Source organism: Globicephala melas, chromosome 1 (assembly GCF_963455315.2).
Source record: "Globicephala melas chromosome 1, mGloMel1.2, whole genome shotgun sequence".
In the NCBI taxonomy this organism is placed as follows: domain Eukaryota; kingdom Metazoa; phylum Chordata; class Mammalia; order Artiodactyla; family Delphinidae; genus Globicephala; species Globicephala melas.
The window spans coordinates 35,213,324-35,238,315 of record NC_083314.1 but is presented as its reverse complement, the minus strand read 5'-3'; the positions used below and the strand labels follow the sequence as shown (position 1 = coordinate 35,238,315).

General features: G+C 48.4%; 1 protein-coding gene and 1 long non-coding RNA gene across 2 annotated transcripts in view; one reads left to right on the top strand and one right to left on the bottom strand.

Annotated features, from left to right (window-relative positions):
* Positions 1-16,292, bottom strand: part of MAPKAPK2 (MAPK activated protein kinase 2) — a 45,260-nt gene extending 28,968 nt beyond the window's left edge. Inside the window, exon 1 of the mRNA XM_030872860.3 lies at positions 15,743-16,292. Coding sequence (XP_030728720.1) covers positions 15,743-16,066 — 324 coding nt within the window. The 5' untranslated portion in view covers positions 16,067-16,292. The remainder of the gene's footprint in view (positions 1-15,742) is intronic.
* Positions 14,879-23,987, top strand: LOC115861769 (uncharacterized). The gene is made up of 3 exons (XR_004042878.2): positions 14,879-15,003; positions 16,702-16,813; positions 22,970-23,987. It is a non-coding gene; the product is annotated as an uncharacterized lncRNA (long non-coding RNA).
* The last annotated feature ends 1,005 nt before the right edge of the window (positions 23,988-24,992 follow it).

Sequence of the window (24,992 nt, the reverse complement as noted above, 5' to 3'; positions counted from 1 at the left end):
GAGGAGCACACACAGCCCTGCGCAATTATCTGCAGAAGGCCGAGTGAGGAAGATGTGACTGATGCGTTCTGTGAGGCTCCAGAAAACACCACTAGCACCAAGGGATGATACAACTTCAGGGAACTAAATTTTGACTTGATGATCATAAAACTTTTTTTTTTGCATTTTATATATTTTTTAATACAGCAGGTTCTTATTAGTTATCTATTTTATACACATCAGTGTATACATGTCAATTCCAATCTCCCAATTCATCCCACCACCACCACCCCCCACGCTTTCCCCCCTTGGTGTCTATACGTTTGTTCTCTACATCTGTGTCTCTATTTCTGCCCTGCAAACCGGTTCATCTGTACCATTTTTCTAGATTACACATATATGCGTTAATATACGGTATTTGTTTTTCTCTTCTGACTTACTTCACTCTGTATGACAGTCTCTAGGTCCAACCATGTCTCTACAAATGACCCAATTTCGTTCCTTTTCATGGCTAATATTCCACTGTATATATGTATCACATCTTCTTTATCCATTCATCTGTCAGTGGGCATTTAGGTTGCTTCCATGACCTGGTATTGTAAATAGTGCTGCAATGAACATTGATTGGGGTGCATGTATCTTTTTGAATGATGGATTTCTCAGGGTATATGCCCAGTAGTGGGATTGCTGGGTCATATGATAATTCTACTTTTAGTTTTTTAAGGAACCTCCAAACATAAAACTTTAAAACCGGAAAAAAAAATATTTTAAGAGTAAGGTTTTCTTGAAAAGGGATAAGCTCCCCTAACACTGGAGGAATTTAAGAATAGGTTCAAAAGGTTGCCAAACACAGATAATTATCACAGACAAAAACACACATTCCTGAACACCACCTCTGTAGTCTTGTACAATAAGATACAAAGAGTGGAGTTCAGGAATCTGTATTTTCAAATGTTACCCACAGGTGATTCTGACAGTCGACTTGGCTGGGAGCAACTGGGCTAGATGACCATCTGCTGGAATGCAGCCCTAAACAAGACAAACAAAATACTATTTAAAGTCCCTTTCTAAATGATCACCTTCTTTTTACCCTCTCGACTGGGCCCCAAAACCTCTCCTCATGCTCTTACACAAATCCCCTTCCAGCTCCGCTAAATCTTTACCAGGGTGTAGAATGATGACCTCAGAGCCTGGTACTGTCTGAGAGAACATTCTGCAATGATAGAATGTTCTCTTATCTGAGCTGCCCAACACGATAGTCACTAGCTCTATGTGACCCTTGAGCACTTGCAATGTAGCTAGTGCTACGGAGGAACTAATTTTTAACTTTATTTAATTATTTAAATTTAAATACTCACATGTGGCTAGTGGCTACTGGACCAGCCAGTGTGGCTAGCTACGAAAGAGGGTTTATGTATTCACTCTGAGATTTACACAAGCAAGAAACTTGTGACTCTGCTCCTTCCACTACCACCTCTTGGAGCTCATCCCCAGCCTGAAGAGACCGGCCTGATGACAGGGAGATTAAATTCAAAGAAAACAGCAGGAAAGGAGGAGCTCTGTGACAGCTGCACCAGAGACAACAGGTACAGAGAACAAAGAGCCTGAACAAAAATCTTCACCCCTCAGGGCTTTGCCCTTCTCTGCCCAAGAAAGCAATTAACACCAACAGTGCCAGCAGCCGTCACCCCATCCCGGACAGTGGGGCCTGTTGCCTGGTGAAACCACCCAGTTTCCCCAGAGCAAGCAGACCTCATTCTCAAGGATGACCTAAAACATCCCTTAGCTGACTAAAGGTGGAGTCTCAAAGCTGGTTTGTAATGGAACATTTTGGCTGTTCTGGGGTACAGAAATCCAAGGGAGAAGAAATAAATCTCGCCAAAAAAAAAAAAAAAGTTCCACTACTTTTCCAGACTTCGAAAGTTTTCATCAGGAAAATATATCATCTGCACACTAAAAAACACAACTGGATTCCTGCCCAGGTACAGCACAAAGGCCAAATTCAAACCTGACCAAGGACTCCAGCTTCACATGTGTGGTCCTTCAGCCTTGATTCCTGCTCCCATGTTTCGGGACCCTTTTGCCAGCATCTGCCTGGACACACACTCACAGTGGACAAGATGCTTTCTCAAGGCTCCCTCAGACCAAGTTACTGACTGCCTCCGCTCGGGAGAGGTGCTCAGCCTGCTGCAGGGACACAGGCCCTCAGAGAAGAGGGACGGTGGCAGGGATGGCGGGTGAGGAAGGATGGGAGAAAGACTACAAACTAAAAAATCCCTGCGGGGGAGGGGGAGAACAGCCATCCTTCAAAGACCAGATCTTTTTTCTGAAGTTTACTGGAAGACTTATTTTCCCCCCTTCTTGCTCTATAAAAAGAAAGAGAGAGAAAAAAATGTTGCAACTTCCTTTGTCACAGCACATGCTCAGGAAAAAACAGACCTGACCCATTGCTTCACTTTCCCATCTTCACTAACGGTCAGCTCCATCCCGAGCCCTGACTTCCGCTCACCCAGCTCCTGAGAGACTGGAGGCAAAGATGGCCAGAGCTGGGGCTCAGAGAGCACCCTGAGTGTACCTGCCCACTGGTCTACCTGGGAGGCTCAACACAGGAAGGATGCAACTCCTCAGAGCAAAAGAGAAACCCTGGGAGGGCCCAGAAGAGGACAAGAGCCTCAGCCACAGCTGCAGCCTGGCCAGCCCTTTCTCATCACCCCCTTCCTCGCCGGCTCCAGGCGATAGCCAGTCAACGTAATCCCAAGCATTTCCCATTACCAGAAACATCCCTAGGGAGACCTTGGGTCTTCCCCCCTCAGCAAACAGAAGATGGGAGCCCCAGTGGAGTCCCTCAAACTACTCCTCCCACTGGCCAAACTTCTGTCTGCACTGGCCCCGGGCCCTGTCACAGGTGTGAGTCCATACCAGGCAAAAGTGACCGCACCCCTGACCCCTCCGGCCTCAAGGAGCTCACCCTGAGTCTCTGTATCCTTTGTGGCCCTGATTCCACCACTTTCCCACCACTGGCTCCCTGAACCTCTTTATGTATAAAACTTGGAATCAGACCACCTGGACTACCTCTGTCAGAGGTACTGCCTCTGTCAGAGAGGGTCAAGAGGGAAGACATGTGAAGGCACACAGTCCAGATTTGGGGGGTCAGTCTAGATTTACTCCTTCTATACACAAAGGTGCTCACTCCTCCTCTAAATTTTAAGTTCCCAAAGGCAGCACTTCCATCTTATCATTGCAGCAATTTGCACAAAATAAGCATTCCATACATATTTGATGATAAAATAAAGAGGTGAATCAACTAAGTACTGAATTATAGCAGAGTCAGGGAAGAACTATTAAGAGAGGCAGTTCTGCAAGCTATAGGGAGCCAGGTTTTAGAGCTAGGCACGTCCATCATTAATAGCCTCAGGGCTCTGCACTTTTATTCCTTCCGCTTGCCCCCACCCCAATCACTTCCAGGGCTCACTCAAATGTCGCCTTCACAATGAAGCCTTCCCTGAGCCCCTATTTGAAATTTCAACACCACACACGAGTTCCTTGCCTTCCAGGGTCTCCTCCCCTCCTTTACTTTCTCCTTTGTACCTGTCACCATCGGACATCTATCTGATTATATTCTGTCTGTCTCCCCCTGCTAGAATGCAAGCTCCATGCAGGCAGGATCTTTTTTTTTTTTTTTTTGGTCTGCTTGGTACACTGATGTATCCCCAGAGCCTGAAATAACACTTAGTAAGTGCTCAATAAATAATTGCTAACGAGTGAATGATTTTTTTTGGTCTGCTTGGTACACTGATGTATCCCCAGAGCCTGAAATAACACTTAGTAAGTGCTCAATAAATAATTGCTAACGAGTGAATGATTCTAAACATGTTTCCTCTTCTGTAAAACGGGGACTTTTACTTTGCAGTATTATTTTAAGGATTAACAAGGGTGTACGTGAAACACCTAGTACAATGCCTGATACATATAATATCTGCTCAATAAAGACTTGTTACCAATCTGGGAAACTTTCACAGTGTTGCTAAGCTTTCAACAGTGATCTGAAGGAGACAGAAGACAGAAGATTGTTGTAGGTATCAAAGTCATTCTGCTGTTCTGAACTATCCTTAGGGAGGCGGCAAAAGTCATTCTTGGCATTTCTAATTAATTTTCTTGGGTAGTGGGTTGTTTTGGATCTCAGAGGGCTAGAAGGCACCCTAAGGCAAATCCCACTTAGAAAGGCAGGGGTCTAGTCTAAACTGCAAGAAAGAATCAACCCTCATTGTTCTAAATCCCTCTCATCTCATATAGCAGAGGTATTAAAGGGGTCTAAACCCAAGGGGATGACCCTGACTAGTCGACCTTCTAGGTTAATCTTGACATCTGGGCCTCCTGATGGCCAGTCAGCAGGGAAGACAGGAGGTAGGCACAGAGAAGAATCCATGTCTATAAACATCGGTTGAATGCCTGAATGAATAAAAATACCACAGCCCGGAGAAGGGTGAAAGAACACTGGCCTGCAGAAAGTGAGGACAGAGAGGATGGCACCCAATCCCGGGATCCCTGGAAGCTGGGCTGACCACCTCTCTCCCAGCATCGGGTTCTTTCCCAGCATCGGGTTGTTTTCCCAGCAGTGGGGTTGCAGCAGCAGTAATGAAAAAAGCCCTTCAATACAGGAGAGCCCTTAGATTTACGAATGAAGAAAATAAGTGAGGCCCAGAAAGGTTCAAGGACTGCTGAGAACCACACAGCCAGGTAGGTATCTCCCATGCCAGTCCAGTTCTGTTTCCCCTGCATGGAATTAACTGGTCCCACGAGGTTCAAACCTTTGACCTCAGTCCCAGCAACATGAGGCTCAATACTGGTCCTCTTGCAACACACAGGAACAAGGCCAGCAGACAGACAGATCACCTTGGACTGCATCTGTGTGTCTCTGCTGTGTCTGGAGCTGACGCGAAGATGCCAAGAACTGTAGGAGAGCTGGCAAGCTCCACATCTGTCCCTCCCTCAGTTAAAGTTCTCCAAGGGGCAGAAGGGTCATCTCCACAGCACAACAGGAAAAGGAGGGGCTCTGGAACTGGGAGGAGGAGGAGAGGCATCAATGGGAAACTGTGGTCAGGGCCCTTACAAGAACGAGAACTCCGTTAGCAGAAACATAAGGTGACAGCTTGAGTCAGCAGATCCGAGTGGGTAAAGGGAAGAACGCCCAGAAGGCTGTCCTGAGAATGGCTTTTTAGCAGACAGGAGGAAGAGCAGGGAGAGACACTTAGGGGGACCCTCACTATAGCCCTGGCTCATTCTCAGAGAGCCCAGGCAAATACTGCCCCTGACCCAGGGCCACCCCCCTCCACCCTGAGGATCACTGCTAGTACCTTGTAGGCAGCATGCACTATTACTCAGTTTTCACACCTTTGTGAGGCAGCTAGGTATAATGCACAATGCCAAAATACTCTCTGAATTTTTTTTTTTAATGGTGGCATATAGTCACTACATAGAACTAAGAGGATACAAAAATAATGGAGATGTGGGTCTTCAAGGAACTTACAATCCAATATCTCCACTTCACACATGGAGAAATACATTTAAAATGTGAAAGAAAATGTAAGAGTGTCTTGGCAAGTGTGACAGGGAGGGATGGCGGAGACCTGCTTCTGGCATGAAAGGCTTCACGAAGGAAGGAGCAGCATGTGTACCGGGTAGAAGAGGCAGATACAGACGGGCTGGGGACGGCAAGCATGGGGTGGGGGTGGTAAGGGCGACATAGGACGAATGGGGTACAGGCCACGGGTGAGGGTGTGGGGCTGGAAAGCAGAGCCCCATAAGGAAACAGCATATATAAACCACTTAAGCTGAGGCACAGCACACACTCAGAAAAAACCAGATTGGGGTGAGATCTGAGAAGGATTTGGAAATCTCCTGAACTCTGCGTCCAAAGGGATCCCATGGAAGGGTTTATGCTGGGAAGCTACATGATGAGAGCTGGGCTTTAGGTAAACTAATCCCCATGCTCTCCAAGGAACTGAGGGGGCAAGACCTCATTCCAGGCCGGGGTCCTCAGGGTCGGCCACATGTTCGAAGGCCCAGCCCACCCCCACCTCTACTCTCTAGCCCTTCCTTCTCTAATTACACCTCCAACTCAATTTTATTTTCTTTTAAAAAATCTAAAGCAAGGTAACCAAAAGAGACCATGATAGCAGGGGAGATGAGGCACAGAGGATAGGGGAACTCACAGCCCCTTCCTCCTCCCTAAGAGCACAGGTGACTGGAGTGCGGCCAGGGGGAGGGGACACAGAAGCGAGGAAGTCCCTGGGAATCCCACAAGGGCTCCAGTGGAAGGGATATGGTGCTGGGGAGCCTGGCAGTCAAAGGGAATAGCAAAACGACATTTCCGTAAGCGTGAGAGTTTGCAAAGCAGGTTACTCTACGCACTCATTTTGCCCCGTGGCAGATCCGGGGGCCAGTGAGGAGAGAAGCACAACGAAAGGTACAAGAAGACCTTGCTCCCCCAGGCAGCAGCCTGACTGCAGCAAGCTCCAGGGCACACCGGGCCCTCCACCAGGCCACCTGCATTCCTAGGATGCTCTAAGTTCCACACACGTGGCTCCAAGCGCCCAGGGCTCCCCCTCTTTCTCCTGCCCCACCCCCCAACTCTTTGAACTCTGCAGAAATCAGGCATGACGAGCAATCTGCAGATTCTTCACTTAGAAACGCTTCCCTCACCTAAGGCTCCTGTGAAGACTGCCTTTAAAATCCTTCCTTTAAAAATCCCTTCCTCTAAGAATTACAGAAGCCAGGCAAGGAGGCCCAGGAGAGGGAGAGAAGAGGGAGGGCATGGCTACTCCAAGGACAGGGACTCCTTCTGTCAGAGTTAAAAATAAACTCTTAGCAATTTACACCCAACTCCTCCCCTCCAGAGGCCAATGGGCCTTGGCAGATAAATCTCTCCCTGCAGAGGAAATGAGGCCCCAGGGGGAAAGACAGGAGTAGGCAGTCATGGAGACGTGGTCTGGGTATGTAACTCTAGCTGAAAGCAGAGGGTCCCCCAAGTCCTACCTCGGCTCTCTCCCATGCACTCCTTCTCCCAGATAAACCCTAATACCAGAAAACACAGAATCCTCCTATCCAACAGGATTAGTACCAACACCTGCCCAAGGATTAGAAAAATCAGAAAGAAGAGAATGTCAAAGTCAACTAAAGGAAATACTCTGCCCAGTATCTATCAGTTAAATAGGTATCTCAGCTACCCGAGCCCGTTTCCTCTCCTCGTTCTATAGTGCCCCAGGATCCCCGGGCAGCAGGGGAAGAGGCCACCTCGATGGACCTCAAGGGACATAGATCACCAACAGCCCTGCCCCCCACAGTCAGGAGGTAGAAGACACCCATGCTCTCTGTGACATCCTGCAGGTGGCTGAGCTGGGAGGGCCAGAGGGGCCATGGCCTGACTCATGAAACAGGCCCTGAGAGCCAGGGCCCAGTTATTCTTGGAAGCCAAAGAGATGAGGTCACACTTTTGAATCTGGTAACCTGAAGCCCCATGCTTCGGAGGTGGAGAGTATAGCTTAGCAGCAGGGCAGGAGTCCTGGGGCAGGTAGCACCTCAGCCACAGGGCATGTGGCTGGGTGAGAGCCTGGAACAGCCGTGCTGGACTCCTCTGCTCATCCCCACACTCCTTCTGCCAGGGAGGCTAGCTTGCGGGTGGAGTCTGGAGGAAGCCAGATCTGGATGCAAGCACACACACAGTCTAACGGTGCCAAGCCCGCTCACCTCCTCCCTGGCTAATTCAGCCTTCCCCGAGCTCCACGGAGCCTCCACACATAAATCTCGACACCTGGAGAAGCAGCAGCCACGGCTCACTCGCAGCACTCAGAAAAGCCAGTTGGCCCCAAACCACCCACCAAGCTCAGGCTGGAAGAGAAGGGGGCCGGTGGGGAGGGTGTGCAAGTGAGTGTGAGACACAGCTCAGCAGTGTGGCAGGAAGACCTGGGACAGGCGTCAGGGCTTGGCTGTGGGGGGAGACTGCAGCAGTGGCAGGTTTATTTTTAGCCGTTGAGACAGAGGGGCTGAGTGACAGTTCTGGGCCCTGGGCGGGAGGCCCGGTTACACATGTCCAGTGTGGGCTGGGAGCCTCATAACAATATGAATAATCAAAATGGCAGCAAAGTGATCAACGCAATCACCTCCTGGGAGGGCCCGGGAGGGTAAGGAGCCCCACAGGAGCATGAAGGTGGAGAAGCTGGCGGGGCCGTCAAGGGCTCTCCTCCCACGCCCCTCTACCTGTGACTAGAGAGATTTCGCCTTTGCTTCAGGTTCAAAAGAACCATCCCGGACATAAGCCAAACAGAGATGTTCGCCACATCTTCCCGGAGGCAGAAAAGGCTTCACCTTCACTCCTCACCTCCCTGGAAGAGCCCTGGATGGACACTGGCCATGGAGATGCCTGGAAACGTCCCTCAAGAGTAAGATGCCCTTTCATACGATCCTTCTGGACAGCTCAGGTTCCTGGCGGAATGAACACACAGCTTGGCTGGTCTTAGAAGGGAACATCAATTACAGATAAAGTTGACCTTGGAGCCACGTCCCAGCCTATACAACCTGGCAGACGGCACATTAAGGTGTTTACCGGATCAGAGAATAAAGACCCCCAAGAACTCTGCACTGCCAGAGGGGAGCACAACCCTATCCCCGCTTCCACTCAGTCTCCTCTTCCTCCAACAAAGTCTTGTGGCCTGGCACTCAGGACCTCAGTCCAAAGCTCCAGGGCTAAAAGCACTGCTTTAGCCCTGAATGGCAGGAAGAAGAGAAACGAAAACAGACCTCGCTAGGCATCTCCCACTCCTCTTGCTTCCTCATTCTCCTTACATCCCTTAGTACCCAGTCCTACGGGTAAGAAGTGGTACCTGGATGTACATCCTAACTTCCCCATAAACTCTGGGAATCAGTCCCCAGCTCTCACCTCAGAACAGCCCCAAACCCATACTATAACTCCAAGTGAATTAGAAGGCACCCATCTGTATGGACCCAGTCACACACCGAGGCAAAGCCTGACAAATGGACAGTGAGTTGGATTAGAGCCCTCCTCCTCCCTCAGCCAGGTGCCCTGTGCCGGGCACAGCCTGCACAGCCAACCACAGCAGCCATGTTTGGCCCCGTAACTTCAAACGGGAAGGAGTTTCAGATGGCGAAAAAAAATGAAGAGTTTCCATCTCTACCCTGAGCCACCAGAACACTAAGATTCTTCTGATTTCAAGGAAGGAGAGGATTCACACCCCACTGAGTTACACAGTCCATCCTCTCTGCTGAGGCACTTGCTGGAACACTCACCAAGTCTTCACACAAGGGAAGGCGCAGCTGGTCAGGGATGGCTATTAATTAAGTGGACGGGAGCTGCCCTGCAACGCAGCAGCGAGCCTATCAAAAGGGCATCCAGGCTGGCCCAGACGCTGCCGACGGTCAGACGTGCAGCAAGTCAGCAAGCTCTCCTGCCTCCTGCCTCCAGCACAGCCCTCCACTATCCACACTGCCGTGTCCCAGGAGCCACTGGCAGCCTGACCTTCTGATGTGTACACTGAGGCCTAGAAAGTTTAACTGACCTGTTCAAAGTCACACAGCTAGTTAGCAGGGCACCAAGACTAGCTCTATCTTTCTTCCTTTCTCCCTCTCTCTCTCTCTCTCTCTCTCTTTCGAATCTAGCACATAACCCATGGTATCGGGTTCATCCCTAGATATTTATATCCATACATATCTTAAAACACAAAATATCACTATTCCCCTAAGGACTAGAAAAGGTATAAAATCTGATTTTGGTTACATATCTGGTGTACATCGAGCTGCTCAGTGGCATGGTCCCATCTCAATACCAATGTCCCCGTTTCTAAGATGACTAATGTAGAAAGATCCTAGTGACCAGTTAGTGGAGATGAGTTTTGCACTGCCAGCTCCACAATCCCCATACTCTTACCTCTAGCAACCGAAACACCAAAGGAACCCAGACCAAGAGGAGGTCCCAGTGAACCAGGTCCCAAGACACGGCTCTGATGCTGATACCAGGTAAGACCTTGGATATACCACTGAATCTTTCTGGACTGGCCCAGCCTCTTCCTCGGTGAGGTGGAAAGGGTCAAGAAATATAAGCAGGGAGTGTTGTGAGCTCTAAGGAACTATGAGTTGTGGGTCTCTTTGCCACTGAGCCTTATTTCATTACCAAGAGCAGCTGCAGCCCCTTCATACACGAAGAACAGCTCTGCCCTCCCACCCACTTCTGTCCAGGACACTGCAGCAACTGGAAAGGTGCAGCACAGGGAGGAGGGGAAAAAAGAGACCCCACAGGATCCTTGGGAGGGCCTCATGCAGAGGAGAGGGAGTAGGAAAGTATGAATCCTGTGCCACAGATGTCAAACTACCAGGGAGAGTCCTGCATCAGAGCACGGGAGGGCCACTTGGGAATCGTGAGAGGACTCAGATGCAGATACTGATGCCCTGTCTTCCCCGCCATGGCTGGCATTCCTCTTGGCACAGACTCCACACATCCCTGGGCTCTGCAGGTAGGGAGGGGGCCTCCGTCATCCCCAGGATGTGGCCAAGGGTTAAGTTTGCCTCCAGCAGTCGTGAAGCTTGGCTCCTCCAGGCTTCTCCCAGAATCCCCTGCACCTGCTTCTTAAATAAAATCGTCAACTGATGATGGCCCAACTCCTCAGATTCCAAGCAGTCAAAACATCTTAATTATGAATACCAATACCTTCATCCTCTAAAAAGGACCCCTTCATTTCCCAGGCACCCATCAATATTTGGTCCTGAGGCCTGGGGCTGCTTTTCTCCCCCTTTTGTCAGCCACTGATCCCACATCTTAGCTGGAGATTATTTTCAAGCTCTATCAAAGCCCAGAATTCATAAGTGAAAAAGAACCATGAGCCGCCCCGGCTTTGATCCTGCCTCAGTGGATGTCAAGAGCCCTGCTGCAGTAGACAGCAACCAGGGTAGGGCCCAAAGCAAAGAACAGGGTCTCTGAACCCAGAAGCTACACCTTCCCTCAAAAAACCACAAGCCCCAACCTTAGAGATTTGTAACCTTTCTTTATAACATCCTGTTAGTTTACTTCATGCTCCTCAAACACTTTAAAACCTGCTTTTAACACAAAGATCGGTTAGGCTCAATTCTGAGTCACCAGCCCCACTTGCTCCTTACCAACTGATCCACTCTCCCCTCAGCTGCCCCGAGGGCAACGCCACCATCACCTCCTGCAGATGTGCTCATTCCTCAGAGACTGTCCTCAGCTCCTTCGGTCCTCACAGATTGCCTCTTCAAAGTTCTTCTATTCCCAACCACACAATTTAACCCCTAGACCAGTAAAGTACAATAGAACTTTCTACAAGGTCAAAAATGTTCTTCTCCACTGTCCAATTCAGTAGCCATTAGCCACATGTAGCTACTGAACACCTGACATGTGGCTAGCAACTGATTTTTAAATTTAGCTTAGCTTAATTTAATTAATCAATTTTAGCTAATTTTAAATAGCTATACATGGGCATTGGCTACCATACTAGACAGTACAGCCCTAGACTACATTTGTTAATTTCACCTTCTCCAAATAAGCTTCCTGACCTCCAAAATTTTAAGGCCACTTTCAATGTCTGTATCCTCCATACAACAAAGCATATGGTAGGATGCTCAGAGAATTGTTAACTACTGTAACAACAGTGTAGATAAAAGAGATTGGTTGATTAATGAAACTTTCCTCACCTTGTGATTCCATCCAGCAAACTGCTCCTCACCCAGCCACAAACTCTCTTGCTCCCTGACCGGTACACAGCACGAGGCGTGCTGGAGAGGGTGCAGCCTGCACTGTGGGGATGTGGGAGCCCCGGCTCTCCCTCTCAACCATGAGAGGTTCTGATCAGCTCCCCTTCAGAACACCAAGGAAGCCACATGGCGGTGACACAAAGTCACCTGGAGAGGGAGGACTGCTGGAGAAAGGCAAGGAGAAGGAACAGTACTTTGTTTTCTCTAATCCACACAACGGAAAGACGAACAGAGATAAGTTATGACAACATTCTATATTTTGTAAAGCAATAATATGCTTCACCGAATCAGAGTCACACGGCAGAGAGGGACAACGGTGCTGGCTTTAATTAAATTTGTTCAGCTAATACCTAGGAGTCACCATGACACAATGAAGCAGTAAGCAACTGAGGAACCCCACAGGGAATAGGACCAATTACTGCACAAGTGAGCTGAGACCAGGCGTCCCTACCAAAGAAATAGTGAATAGAATTCTCATGTTCTTGCACAAAAAATAATACTAGTAAATAAGGTTTCTAGCAAACACTTCCTAAAAAGGAGAGGGTGTGGTAAAAAAAAAAAAAGTTTGTTACTGAAGATTCAAAACTCATGGAGCTGCTGAGTTGGTTTATAAGCTGCCTCTCCAACTCTGGCAACCTCTGCTGGGAAGCCAAAGTCCCTACCCAGCACCCCCTGGCCGACAGTCAAGGAGGGCCTGCGGTGACAGTAGCTCCTCGGGCTTGAGAGGCTCTGGAGCAGCAGCCCGTCCCAGGGCCAAGCCTGCTGATGTCAGTGCAGTACCCAAGTGGGAAGCGGTCAGGCGTCCTGGGTGCTAATCCTGGTTCTGCCCAGTGCATGGCTGTATTACCTCAAGCAAGCCTTTGCTCTGGGCCTTGGTTTTCTCATCTGCAAAATGAGGGGGTTGGATGAGATGACCTCTAAAGTCCCTTCCAACTCTGAGAGAAGTATAAGTATGACTCAGATCTTCGCAAAAGCAGCCAGGAGAGATGGTGAGGCAAGGTCATAGCACCCACCAAAAAGCATGTAAATGTTACCTCTCTCAGGTGGAGGTAGAGAAATAGCAGGGCGGAACGGGACTATTTTTTAAAGCACTGATTACATTTAATAGGACTAAGAGGTCACCAGACCACAGACAGGGAGCAGGGCATCAAGGCAGCCGCCACCTCTCACCAACTCTCAGGGCTATGAGATAGCAGATATCAGAACCCCCATGACAGGCCCTGCTGCTGCTCTACAGCTCTTTGACCTAACTCCCCAGGAATGGCCTAACACCCCGGGTAGAGCAGAGGTCTCCTCCCTTTTTCTTCAGGCACCTTTCCGATGAGGCAATCCCTCCTGCCCCACCACATCTTCCTCCCTTGCTTAATAATCAAAACACTCCTGGTTTTGAAAATCATTTCAGTACTCAGCACCTATGGTTAAGTTAATCAAGATTCAAGATCTAGAAATCTCTTTGGTGTGTGTCTCTGGAACAGAATTCTTTGAACCAGATTCCCCGCACAGCTATAATTATGTCTCAGCCAGTATTTGGATATTGGAAGCGCTGTTGACACTGTTATCAGTCTCTGAATGCCTCATCCCTTCTTTCTTCCTCTATTATTAAGTTTTTACACAAAGATATGTGGGAAATCTACAGTTTAACAGTTGAGTCAACTTGTAAGATCTGGGAGCAGGCTGCCTGTCAAAACACACTCTGACTTCAATCTTCATCCACTTCTAACCTGAGAAGGACAAACTATGAGTGTTATTTAAAATACTCCTGGATCTTTAGCACAGGGAGATCAGCTCGGTGCTTTGTGACCACCTAGAGGGGTGGGATAGGGAGGGTGGGAGGGAGGAAGATGCAAGAGGGAGGAGATATGGGAACATATGTATATGTATAGCTGATTCACTTTGTTATAAAGCAGAAACTAACACACCATTGTAAAGCAATTATACTCCAATAAAGACGTTAAAAAAATAAAATAAAACAAAATAAAATACTGCTGGATCTTTCCTTTCAAAACCATTCAAAGGGAGAAAAAATCCAAATCTCTCTCCTATTAATTACAATAGAAATCTGAATTGCCACCCAAAAGCATTTTAGAGGGTGGTTTTCTGTGTCTATTAAATAGAATAAGGAGCAGAAGTTGAGAGCTTTTGTTCTGAAGTCTTTATACCATATTCCAGCTATCCAAGAAGATGAGCAGCCAGTGTCCCCAAACTGCTGATGGGTGAAGGCAGATGGCGTCTCAGAGGGGATAGAAAACTCTCCTGGAAAGAATGTCTGTCACTTCCTCAACAGTACAGGTTAACTGTGGTCAAACAGTATTCACTCAACTCCACTCCCCGAGGTCAGAGCCACGGGGTCAAACAACCACTCTCCTTCCCTGCCCCCAGTTATGAGTAGGGAAAGAACGGTCTAAGGCACAAGTATTAAAGGGTTCAGGATACTGATATATTCCTTCTCCAAAAGTCGACATCAAACAACCAAAAGCCCTCAGCAACAGCTTATAGTAAAAACCAAACAAATCTGACAGTGTTGAGGCTAGCTGAAGTTCTCCCCCAAAAGGGAGGATGAAAGCAGCAAGAAAATAATTTCAGAGGCCTTAAAATCTGTTAAGTTGAACATGTTTGTCTTCTACAACCCCCAAGTACCAGGGTCTTATTCTATCTAATTATATATTCCAACATTTCCACCCATAACACATATCTGAGTTTTGTATGAATAGCTGAAACACAGCTAGCCACAGGGATTGAGGGGGAAAAGAAAATATAACACAGGAAGTATTTTTCTCCTCCTCCAATCATTAAGACACCCCAGGGGAAAAAGGCGTTTTTGGTCACCTTTAGAGATGTGGTTTGATCTGAAACCCCTCTTTGGGGAAAACCTTTTTCATGACCCTGAACATTGGCTCACACTGCACTGGCGACTCATCAGACCTCCAAGTCCATTCTGTTTAACTTCCGAAGTAGATACTCTCACTGAAATCCCCATTCTCCCCCCTACCAGATCCCCTTAAAAAAGAAAAGAAAAAGAAAGAAAGAAAGAGGTTGGTTTTCCCCAGCTCTAGGAAAACGCTCCCTCCTCTGTCCACCAATCGCCCTTGTCCAGGACTCAAGTGGCCATCTCCGATTTGCGGAATCAGCACTGGGCCAAGCCGTGGTTTACGGACCCGGTTTACAATGATCAATGGAGCTATGGGAACAGCAGACACCGCGAAGGAGCCTGCTGGCCTCCCATCTGGAGCCTCACAGGCACTGAAGGTAGGAGGGGGCACGCTCTCGGATCAAAACAAACCCTCCCCCGCGCCCGGGGCGGTCGCGGCGGGGATGGGGGGGGGGTGTCGGTGTCCCAGCGGAATCTCCAGCCTTGCACCTCCCCGGCCGGCGCGCCCCAAGGCAGCACAGCCGCACTCGCAAGGCCCAGGGAAGTGAAATCACACATTCCGGCTCCCAAATAAGGAGCGAGGCTAAATAAACCTCTGAGATACGACTTCTCCAAACCAACCGACCAACCAGCTCAATGAGTAATGGGCCTTTTGTGCCCACAGAAAGAAAGAAGGGAGGAGAGGATAGGGAACCACAATCCCCGAAAATCACTTCCATGAGACTAGGGGGAAAATTAGCAGAAGTGGTCCCGAAGCCAACCGTTGCGACTCGGCTGGATGCCGCTCAAACCCAAAATGGCAGGGTCCTCACGAGTCCTCTCGAGTCCCCGCCACTCACACCCGGAGGTGACCGGAAACTCGGTCTCGGCTGTGTGGTCCGCCGGGACCTGACCTTCCCGCTGCCCCCCGCCCCCTGCCGCGCACTTGGCACCCCTCACGCGCGCGGGACGGGCAGCCCCGCCGCGGCCACTCCTCCGCGGCTCCGACGCCAGACCGAGGAAAGCGTCGGCGCGACCACGCTGAGCCACCGAGAGCTTAGGCCGCTGCGGAGTGCCAGGGGTGTCCCCGGGAGACCCCATCCGCCCGTCCTCCCCTCCCTCGGGCCCCAAACCTACTTTTAGGGCGAATTTCTCCTGGGTCCTCTTGTTGAAGATCTGCAAAACTTTCCCGTTGATGCCCAGTCCCAGGACCTGGGTGGTGACCTTGTAGTCGTCGATGATGGCGTTCTTCTTGATCTGCAGGCTCGACTTGACGTGGAACTGGGGGAACTGCTGCGGGGGCTGCGGCGGCGGCTGGGCCGGGGGGTGAGGTTGGGCCGGGGCGGGGGGCTGCGGCGGCGGCGGCGGGTTGGGGAACATCGCCGGCGTTGGACAGCATGGTGCGGTGGCGGCGGCGGCGGCGGCGGCGGGCTGGGGAACAGCACCGGAGTTGGACAGCATGGTGCCCGTAGGCGCGAGAGCAGCGGCGGGAGGGCCCGCGGCGGGCCCCTCCTCCGGCTCCGGACGGGTTCCCCGCCACCCCGAGCCCGGCTGCGAAGTTTGGTCCGGGCTGGAGCCGGCTTCCCCGCCCCGGCCCGGCTCCAGGCTCGGCGGGTCGCGGGGCTCCGTGGGTCCCGCTGTGCGCCGCTGGCGCCCACCGGCCCTGCTCCCTCCCTCCCACCCTCCCCCCGGGGGCCAGGCGCTCGGTGGAACGCGGGACGGAGGGGCCCCGGCCGGGGGGGAAGCGGCCGCGCGACAAAGTACCCAGCCCGAGGGCCGGCGGCCGCGTCACAGCCTCGTCTGCGTCCGGGGCCGGTCCTTAAAGGGGAGGGTCGGAGGGGGCAGGGCTTGGGGAGGCGGGACGGAGCTGGGGAGGCGTGGGCGTGGGGGAGGGGCTGGCCTTAAAGGGGAGGACGCGAGGCTTCCGGAGCGTGAAGGGCCAAAGCTGGGGACTGGGGCTGGGGACAAGGAGCGGGGACCGAGAAATCTTAGTTCTTAAATAATCAGGGCCACGCAAAGGGAAAGGGGAGGCGTATGAAAGTAGCTGCATAATCAGATAGATAATCCACTTTTCTCCAATTGTCTGGCTCTTTTAGAGAGCAGCAGCTGAGGGTGTATTTCGAAGGCGGGGGATGACTAGCAAGTATGCGCCAGATGAGACCTCCGGGGTGACCTGGAATTACAGAGGCCACTCATTCTCGGAATAGGGTGAGGCAAATATGGAATATTTTAACTTGAACACTTTCCTCTGAGTTTTGCATTTCTTTTCTCACAAATTCTGTGCACCTCTCCCAGTGGGAAGAATAGGGTGTGGAGAGAATTCCCTGAGACAATGTACCAAAAAGGGAAGGTCTGGGGAATAGGTCCTGATTTCCAATGTGGAAAAGTTAGGCCCTAAACCTACAGCCATAAGAAATGGGTATTTTTGAAGAAGCCAAGTTCTAGTCCAATTTAGCCCCCTGTCTCTTAGGAAGATACTAAGGATCTAGCTGGACCTAAGCATAGCCCAGATCAGGGGAGGAGATTGGGGAGGCCCTAAATTTAAGCTGCCAGAGGGTGTCGATACATATTCTGATGGGGTTTGGGAGATGATCATGAAATAAATTCCTGCTGACCTCCTCCCCACTCTGACTAGTAAAACAGCTCAGAAATAAGACAAGGAGCCTGAGGTGAAGACAAAACCTCAGCTTAATTACTGATAAGGCCGAATTAGAGAATGTGACTTTACCTATGGCCACACGTGGCCCCTAACACGTTCCCCCAATACTCTAGAGCCCCCTTGTACAGGGAGACCTAGCTCAGGGAGAAGCAGAGGAGGGAACATCCTAAGGAGAGGTGCCCTGGGGACCGAGCCCAGGCAAGGATGGAGTGAAGGGTAGCCTGAAAGGTAGAAGTTACCCTCCCAGCAGAGTCCCTTCCTGGGATTCACTCCAGGGCCCACTCCATGGACCAAGAAGAAATATGATTCCCCTAACACAAATACTCGCTCTTTCTGAGCACAGTTAATTTAGTGTACACCTTGACTTTGTGCAAGGTGCCGTGCTCAGGCCTGCAGTGGTGGATGGTGTTGATCTGTGGGGGAGAAGAGAGGTACAAGCAGACAGCATCAAGAGAGTGGCACTGACACAAGTCTGAGAGGTGAGGGCAGAGGAATTCTCCTCTGCAATAGCAGGTGGTGGAAGCTCTCCTCTCATGCTAGAGGGTGGATAAGTTAGACAGTTCCCCATTCCTCTGACTCCTCAAAGATAAAAAGACAGCCTACGGCCACAGAGATTGGAAAACACCTCACCCGTTCTGCAGCACTACTATCACTTCCCTTAGGCGCACAAGGGAGAAGCCCAAGGACTGAGAGAAGGACGCAGGGATGGGGAGGTGGAAGCACCTGCTCCTTGCTTCTCATCTCAGCTGGGCTGGGGCTGTGCAGGGCTGAGAGTTGGTCTTTTTTCCTCTGCAGAGGGTCACCAGTGGCTTCCTACTGCCTGGTACTGAGTTTTCACCTGCTTCCCTCCACACGGCTAGAAAGAGGATAAGCTCTTTTTGCCCTTTCAGAGACAGAAGGCACAGTGGAAAGAGAACAGAATTTAGAGACAAATGACCTGAGTTCAAGTCTCTCCTCTTTGTATCTGAAACAAGGAGAAAAATAATAAAATTGAGTATCAGGGCTGAGTGAGAATTAAATGAGGTAGTGTTCATGAGAACTCCCCAAAAGCTAGAAATGATCATGAAATAGTAAATCTTATAATGACTGAGGCATTGCTGGCTTGCTCCTCTGCTCTGTGCCCACTGCATGGGGATCTGCCCCTGATATCAAAGCTGCCTTCCTATCTAGCTGGGACTCTGGGGCGATGCTGCAGCCCAGTGACCTAGGAATAACTAGACAACTGAAACCACAGCTGGGGCTTCCTTCTGGAATTACAAGGACCAGTTAGGCCCAGGGGGCACACAAGGACTCAGTACATAGAGATTACAGAAGCTGCACACACAGCACCCAGAAAACATATACATATATCAACACAAAGACATAAGTGCAATGTGCCTGGCATGTAACAGACATGAAATAAATGTCTAATGGATGGATAATAACTGGGGAGTGAGATGGGCTAAAGGAAGAACCTAAGATGGGCAAGAGATGCAGAGTCTTAAGTTCCATTCCAGTCCTAACTAACTATGTAACCTCATGCAAGTCCCGCGCCCTCTCAGTTCCCTCTTTCTCATCTGTCCAACAGTGATGTTAACATCTGTCCTGCCTCCCTTGTAGAGCTATTGTAAGAATAAAATAAAATATTTTTCCTTAGGACATGGAAGTCCAAAGTCCTATTTGTATAATACCAAGCTCTCAACCATCAGTAATGAACTACTTAAACAATTTTTATGGATATGTAGAAGCACTTCAAAAGTTAAAAGTCTATGCAAATAGAAAGTACTATTTTTGTCTACTATTGACATGCAAACACATATGCCATGAATACTGTACACACAAAGACAATTGAAAGACCTCAGGTACATAGAATTTGGTTAATTATAATCCTCCTCATCATTGAGTCATTGGTCCATCTCTGCTTTTATTTAATTAGCTATTAGTTTGGTTGTTTTGTTTTGTTTTGTTTTTGGGCAGGTTTTTTGGCTGCGCCTTGCAGGGATGTTAGTTCCCTGACCAGGGATAGAACCCAGGCCATGGCAATGAAAGTGCCAAGTCCTAACCACTGGACCACCAGGAAAGTCCTTCGTTATTTTTAATAATGCAGTAGGCACCTGTGAATCCACTACCCAAAATGAAAACCAGCACTTTGACAGTAGCATACATCTAACTAGGTGGTTCCTTCATTCATCCCCAATCCACCTCTGTTTTCTCTGGCCAAGATAAACATTATCTTGAATCCTAGGTTCATTATTCCTTTCCTTTCCTTTTATGTAGTTTTATTTCATAAGGACACATAAAGGTGTCTGACCTTCATAAAAGGTGAAGCTCATAGTGTCTTAAAAGGGAGGTGGATAGGGTTCCCTGGTGGCGCAGTGGTTGAGAGTCCGCCTGCCGATGCAGGGGACACGGGTTCGTGCCCCGGTCCGGGAGGATCCCACGTGCCGCGGAGCGGCTGGGCCCGTGAGCCATGGCCGCTGAGCCCGCGCGTCCGGAGCCTGTGCTCCGCAACGGGAGAGGCCACAACAGTGAGAGGCCCGCGTACCGCAAAAAAAAAAAAAAAAAAGGGAGGTGGATATGGGTGACTTTATCAGAAAGATGAGGTTAAAATAAGGAAATGTCTTGTCATAGTTTCAGAGTATTCGCCACCTCCTCATGATGACGGTGACGATGATGATAATGATGGCGATTATTGAGTGCTTACTCTATACCCAACACTGTGCTCAGCCTGCCATTGTCTCATTTAAATCTCATGAGGGTCTGTGGTAGAGATTGCTGGCTGTTTCCGCCAGTATCCATTTCCCCCTCTTTGATAGTAAATAATCTTCAGTATTTAGCTAAGCACATGACTGCCCGGAATAAAAACTACATTTCCCAGCCTCCATTACAGCTGTCTGTGTTCATGACTTGTAAATGGAAGCTGTTGAGAAAAGAGGTAAGTCCTCCTCCTTCTCGTCCTCTTTTCTCCTTCCTGGTGGCCGGAATAAAAATGTAATGGCTGGAGGAACTTCCCTGGTGGTCCAGTGGTTAAGAATCCATCTTGGATGTAGGGGACGCCAGTTCAGTCCCTGGATGGGGAACTAAGATCCCACATGCCGCAGGGCATTACTAAGCCCACGCGCCACAACTACTGAGCCCGAGTTCTGGAGCCCTCGCGCACCACAACTAGAGAGAATCCCGAGCACTGCAGCGAAGAGCCCACGTGCAGCAACTAAGGCCCAATGCAGTCAATAAATTTTTTTTTTTTTTTTATGTAATGGCTGGAGCTTGAGCAGCCATCTTGAATCATGCATTTGGAGACCACAGGTTGAGGATGACACAGCAAAAGGATAGAAAGAGTCTATGTCCTTCTATCCATGGAGTATGCATAGAAGATGGAGCCTGGATCCAACGTATCAGCCCTAAACAACTTACCCAGCCTTTATATGAAATAGAAATAAATGTCCTTCTTATTACAGCAACTGATGTTCTAAGTTTTCTATCACTCACATCCAAATCCCATTCTAACTGTTATACAACCCTATGAGATACGTACTGTTATCCTCATTTATCTATTTTAAAAATGAGGAAACTTAGTCCTAGAGAAATTGAATAACTTTCCTAGGGGTACATAGTTAGCAAAGCACAGAACCCAGGTCTTTCTGACCCAAAGTCCATTTTCATGGCCCCCACTCTAAATCCTAAGCAGACATACACCCACATATCCTTCTTGATGTCCAAAATATGGTATCTTGCCATTTCTGGGCAGGAATGACCTAAAAAGGTATGGCCTATACTTTCCATTTTAGATAAACTTTAAATCTCCCACACCTCAATTTCCTTCAATCTTGACCTAATCTGTTACAGAGTATAGGTCTGTGTTAATTTGCATGACTGTGTTATACGATAGGATTACTTGTGAATCCATGGCAATATCTCTTCTCAAGGCTTCCCCCGTCCTGCCTTCCACCATCAGAGAGTAAAAATTTCCTATTTTGCTGTTATATGGCATTATGAATGGATGACAAAGGGTGAAAATCTATGGAGGTGAATTTCCTGCAAATTTTCAGATAACACGCTCTTGATGAAATACGATCATCCGCAAGCTGTTGGATAGATATATGCACACAGATAAAGTGGGCTTTGTATCTATTGCTGGGGCACACAAACTACTGCCGAAGGCAGCACGATTCACAGGAAAAGCTCTTTTCACTGAAAGCTCACTCTTGGAAAGGAAAATGACTTGAGGCCAGGGAGAGATAGTCTTCATCTTATAGGCTAGTTTTTCTTTGAGAGATTGAGAAATTCTCCAAAGCAAAAATGACAGATATATAAGAATTATTCATCACAAAATTTCTGAAATCTCTGAAAGTGCTAGGGACTGATCCACAGAAAGAAATTTTACCCAAAGTAAATATTGTGGGCAATGCCCTATGTGAGGACATCTCAGAGGGGAAGAAATGCTCTGCTCCTCCACCCCAATGCCCTTATCTGCACCCCATCCTTTGACTGTTTAATGCCACAGCAGGGAGCAGCCGGAGCAGAGGGAAAGACAAAGAAGGAAGTACCTAAGGGGGAACAGAAACTTAGCCTCAGCACATCGACAGACATGACCTGGTCCAAAGGGACGGAAAACGGGACTAATTAAGACTACAGGTTGCCTAACTGTAAATTCTGTGCCTTAGTCTGGGAAATGGAGAGGAAAGGGGTAAATATTCCATCATAGTCAAGATAGCCCAAGACTGTTGTCCCATATTAAAAGCTTTGCCCCTCCAGTCTAGCCTGTATCTGGCATGTCCATTGCAATTCAGATGAGCATTCAGCCTGGATAGTGAAATGGGGAAGGGAGAAAGGTAAAGGGGATTTGCCATCCAGGAACACAACCAGGGTGTGTCAACCCAAAGGGTCATTGGTCTTTGTCTGGTAACCTGCTGACCCCTGGAATTTTTTTCCATCCCTCACTTAAGATGAGTAAATGGGAGTGGGAAGGTAGGAAAGGTAGGAAGAGATGGGGGGGGGGACTGGGTAGCGATTTCCTAAGTGTATAAGAATAAACAGCTTCCCGTGAGACCATAATTTTGAGGCAGCGGAACATGGCGGAATCAAGTCCTGGGTTCAAATCCCACCTCTACCACTTACTACTATAATAACTGCACCTCTGCATTCTTTTTGTATAATGAAGGGGAAGATAATATTCCCTAGATTAATATTCCCGTGCCAAGTTTTGAGCTGTTACTGACACATACTGATTGGCCTCTGTGGAGCAGTTATTATGCAGCAGGTACATTCATACCAGTCATCTCTTTCAATCCTTTCGACAGGCTGTACTTAGTATTATTTCTGCTATTCCAATCATTGAAAGCACTGTGGCTCAGAAAGGTTAAATACCCGGCCAAAGTCATCACACTAGAGCAGAAGAGCTGGAATTCAAAACTCATGCTGTTTCCGCTCATGTCAAAGTCCATGTTCCTAAATGCTCCTGTAAGTTGCATTTGGCTCAGGAGAAGGAAACAGTCTGCAACCTGCATCTTACTCAAATTCCAAAGACTCTTCCTCCAAGACAGAGAGTTAAAGGCAATGAATAAAGCCATTTAAGCAGTAATGAATTTAGGATCCTAGGATGTATAAGCTTTTGAGAAATGACTTAAATATATGAGGTACATGTGGCATAACCCACATTTTGTTTTGGTTTTGCTCATTAAATGACAGAGGTAGGAGCTAACTTTTTCCCCCATGTTTCTCTTTAGGTTATGAAAACTGTAATATTGTAGAGATGAAAAGGACCTATGAAGACCACCTGATCTGTCAACTTTCTCAAAAGACCACACCTACATGTAGACAAGTAGGTGTGTGACCTTCAAAGCTTTAGGCTCTCAGAACTTCTGGTGTCTCACTATATCATGAAAGGAAGTTCTTCCTTTTGTGTGACCTATATAGTACATGTTGCGGGCAAGTCCCTCTCATTCCTGGAAGCTCGCTCATTGATGCTGGCCAGGGGTCTCCCCACAGCTTTGGATAGATGTCTAGAACCCTCCCTTCACTGGAGCAGTAGGTGCAGGGGAAAATTGGATGTGCTGGAAGAGAGAAGTTGGCATGTGGGCCAGCCTGGTACCTGCACCTGACCCCCACCATCAACTTTGCACCCCCTTTCATATCCACAAACATTTACTGAGCACCAGTTCAGGTCAAGTATTGTACTGGGCATAGGAATGCTCAGAGGACCCTGATGGACCTTGAGTGCCTTGAGAAGTTACATATATATATATTTACATATATATGTAAATGGTGACAGTTATGTATATACATAACATAAAATGTATCATTTTAACTATTAACTAGTTCAGAGGCATTAAGTACACTCACGTTGTGCAGCCATCACCACCATCCGTATCCAGAACTTTTCATCTTCCTAAATTAGTTCTCTGAACTCATTAAATAATAACTCCCCACTCCCATCCTTCTCCCAGCCCCTGGCAACCACCATTCCACTTCCTGTCTCTATGGATTTGACTACTCTAGGAAACTCATATAAGTGAAATCATACAGTATTTGTCTTTTTATGACTGGCTTGTTATACTTAGCATAATGTATTTAAGGTTCATTCACGTTGTAGCATGCGTTAGAATTTCCTTCTTTTTTTTAAGGCTGTACCATTGTGTGTGTGTATATATATATATATATATATATGTATATACCACCTTTTATTTATTCACTCATCCCTCTTGATGGACACTTGGTTTGCTTTCACCCTTTGGCTATTGTGAATAATGATGCTATGAACATGGATGTACAAATATCTGTTTGAGTCCCTGCTTACAATTCTTTTAGGTATATACCCAGAAGTTGAATTGCTGCATCCTATGCTAATTTTATGTGAAATTCTTTAAGAACTGCCATGTTAATTTCCATAGCAGCTGCATCATTTTACATTCCCATCAGCAATGCATAAGAGTTCCAATTTCTCCACTTAGCTAACACTTGTTATTTTCTAGGTTTTTTGGGGTTTGTTTTTGGTAATAGCCGTCCTAATGGGTGTGGCCTTGAGAGGGTTTAAGTTTGGGTCTTCAGGGCTCACAAACAGGAGAGAGTCATCTAGAAAGTTCTCACCAAAGAAATGACATTTGACCTAGGGATCTAAATGGGCAAGAATTCTCCAGGCAGGGCTTCCCTGGTGGCGCAGTGGTTGAGAGTCCGCCTGCCGATACAGGGGACATGGGTTCGTGCCCCGGTCCGGGAAGATCCCACATGCCGCGGAGAGGCTGGGCCCATGAGCCATGGCCGCTGAGCCCGCACATCCGGAGCCTGTGCTCCGCAACGGGAGAGGCCACAACAGTGAGAGGCCCGCGTACCGCAAAAAAAAAAGAAAAGAAAAGAATTCTCCAGGCAGAGGAGGAGAAAGGGGTAACACTAAACAATGGAGCAAAGGGAGACGAGAAATTGCACAGCCTGTTTAGGAGCAGCAGGTGGTCAGCACAGGCTGGAATGCAGGGTGTGCAGGGGAGAGTGTCAAGATGTGGGGCGAAAAGCAGATTTAAGGGCTAGACATTCCACTAAGGCTTTGGACTTTGGGCAACAGGGAGCCATTGGTAATACTATGTGAAAGTGCTGTGCAAACTTCAACACATGATATAAATGCAAGAACTTAGAACAAAAAAGAAAGAAATGTTTTTAAAGAAAAAAATGGGGACTCCCCTGTGGTTAAGAATCTGCCTGCCAATATGCAGGGGACATGGGTTTGAGCCCTGGTCCGGGAAGATCTCACATGCTGCA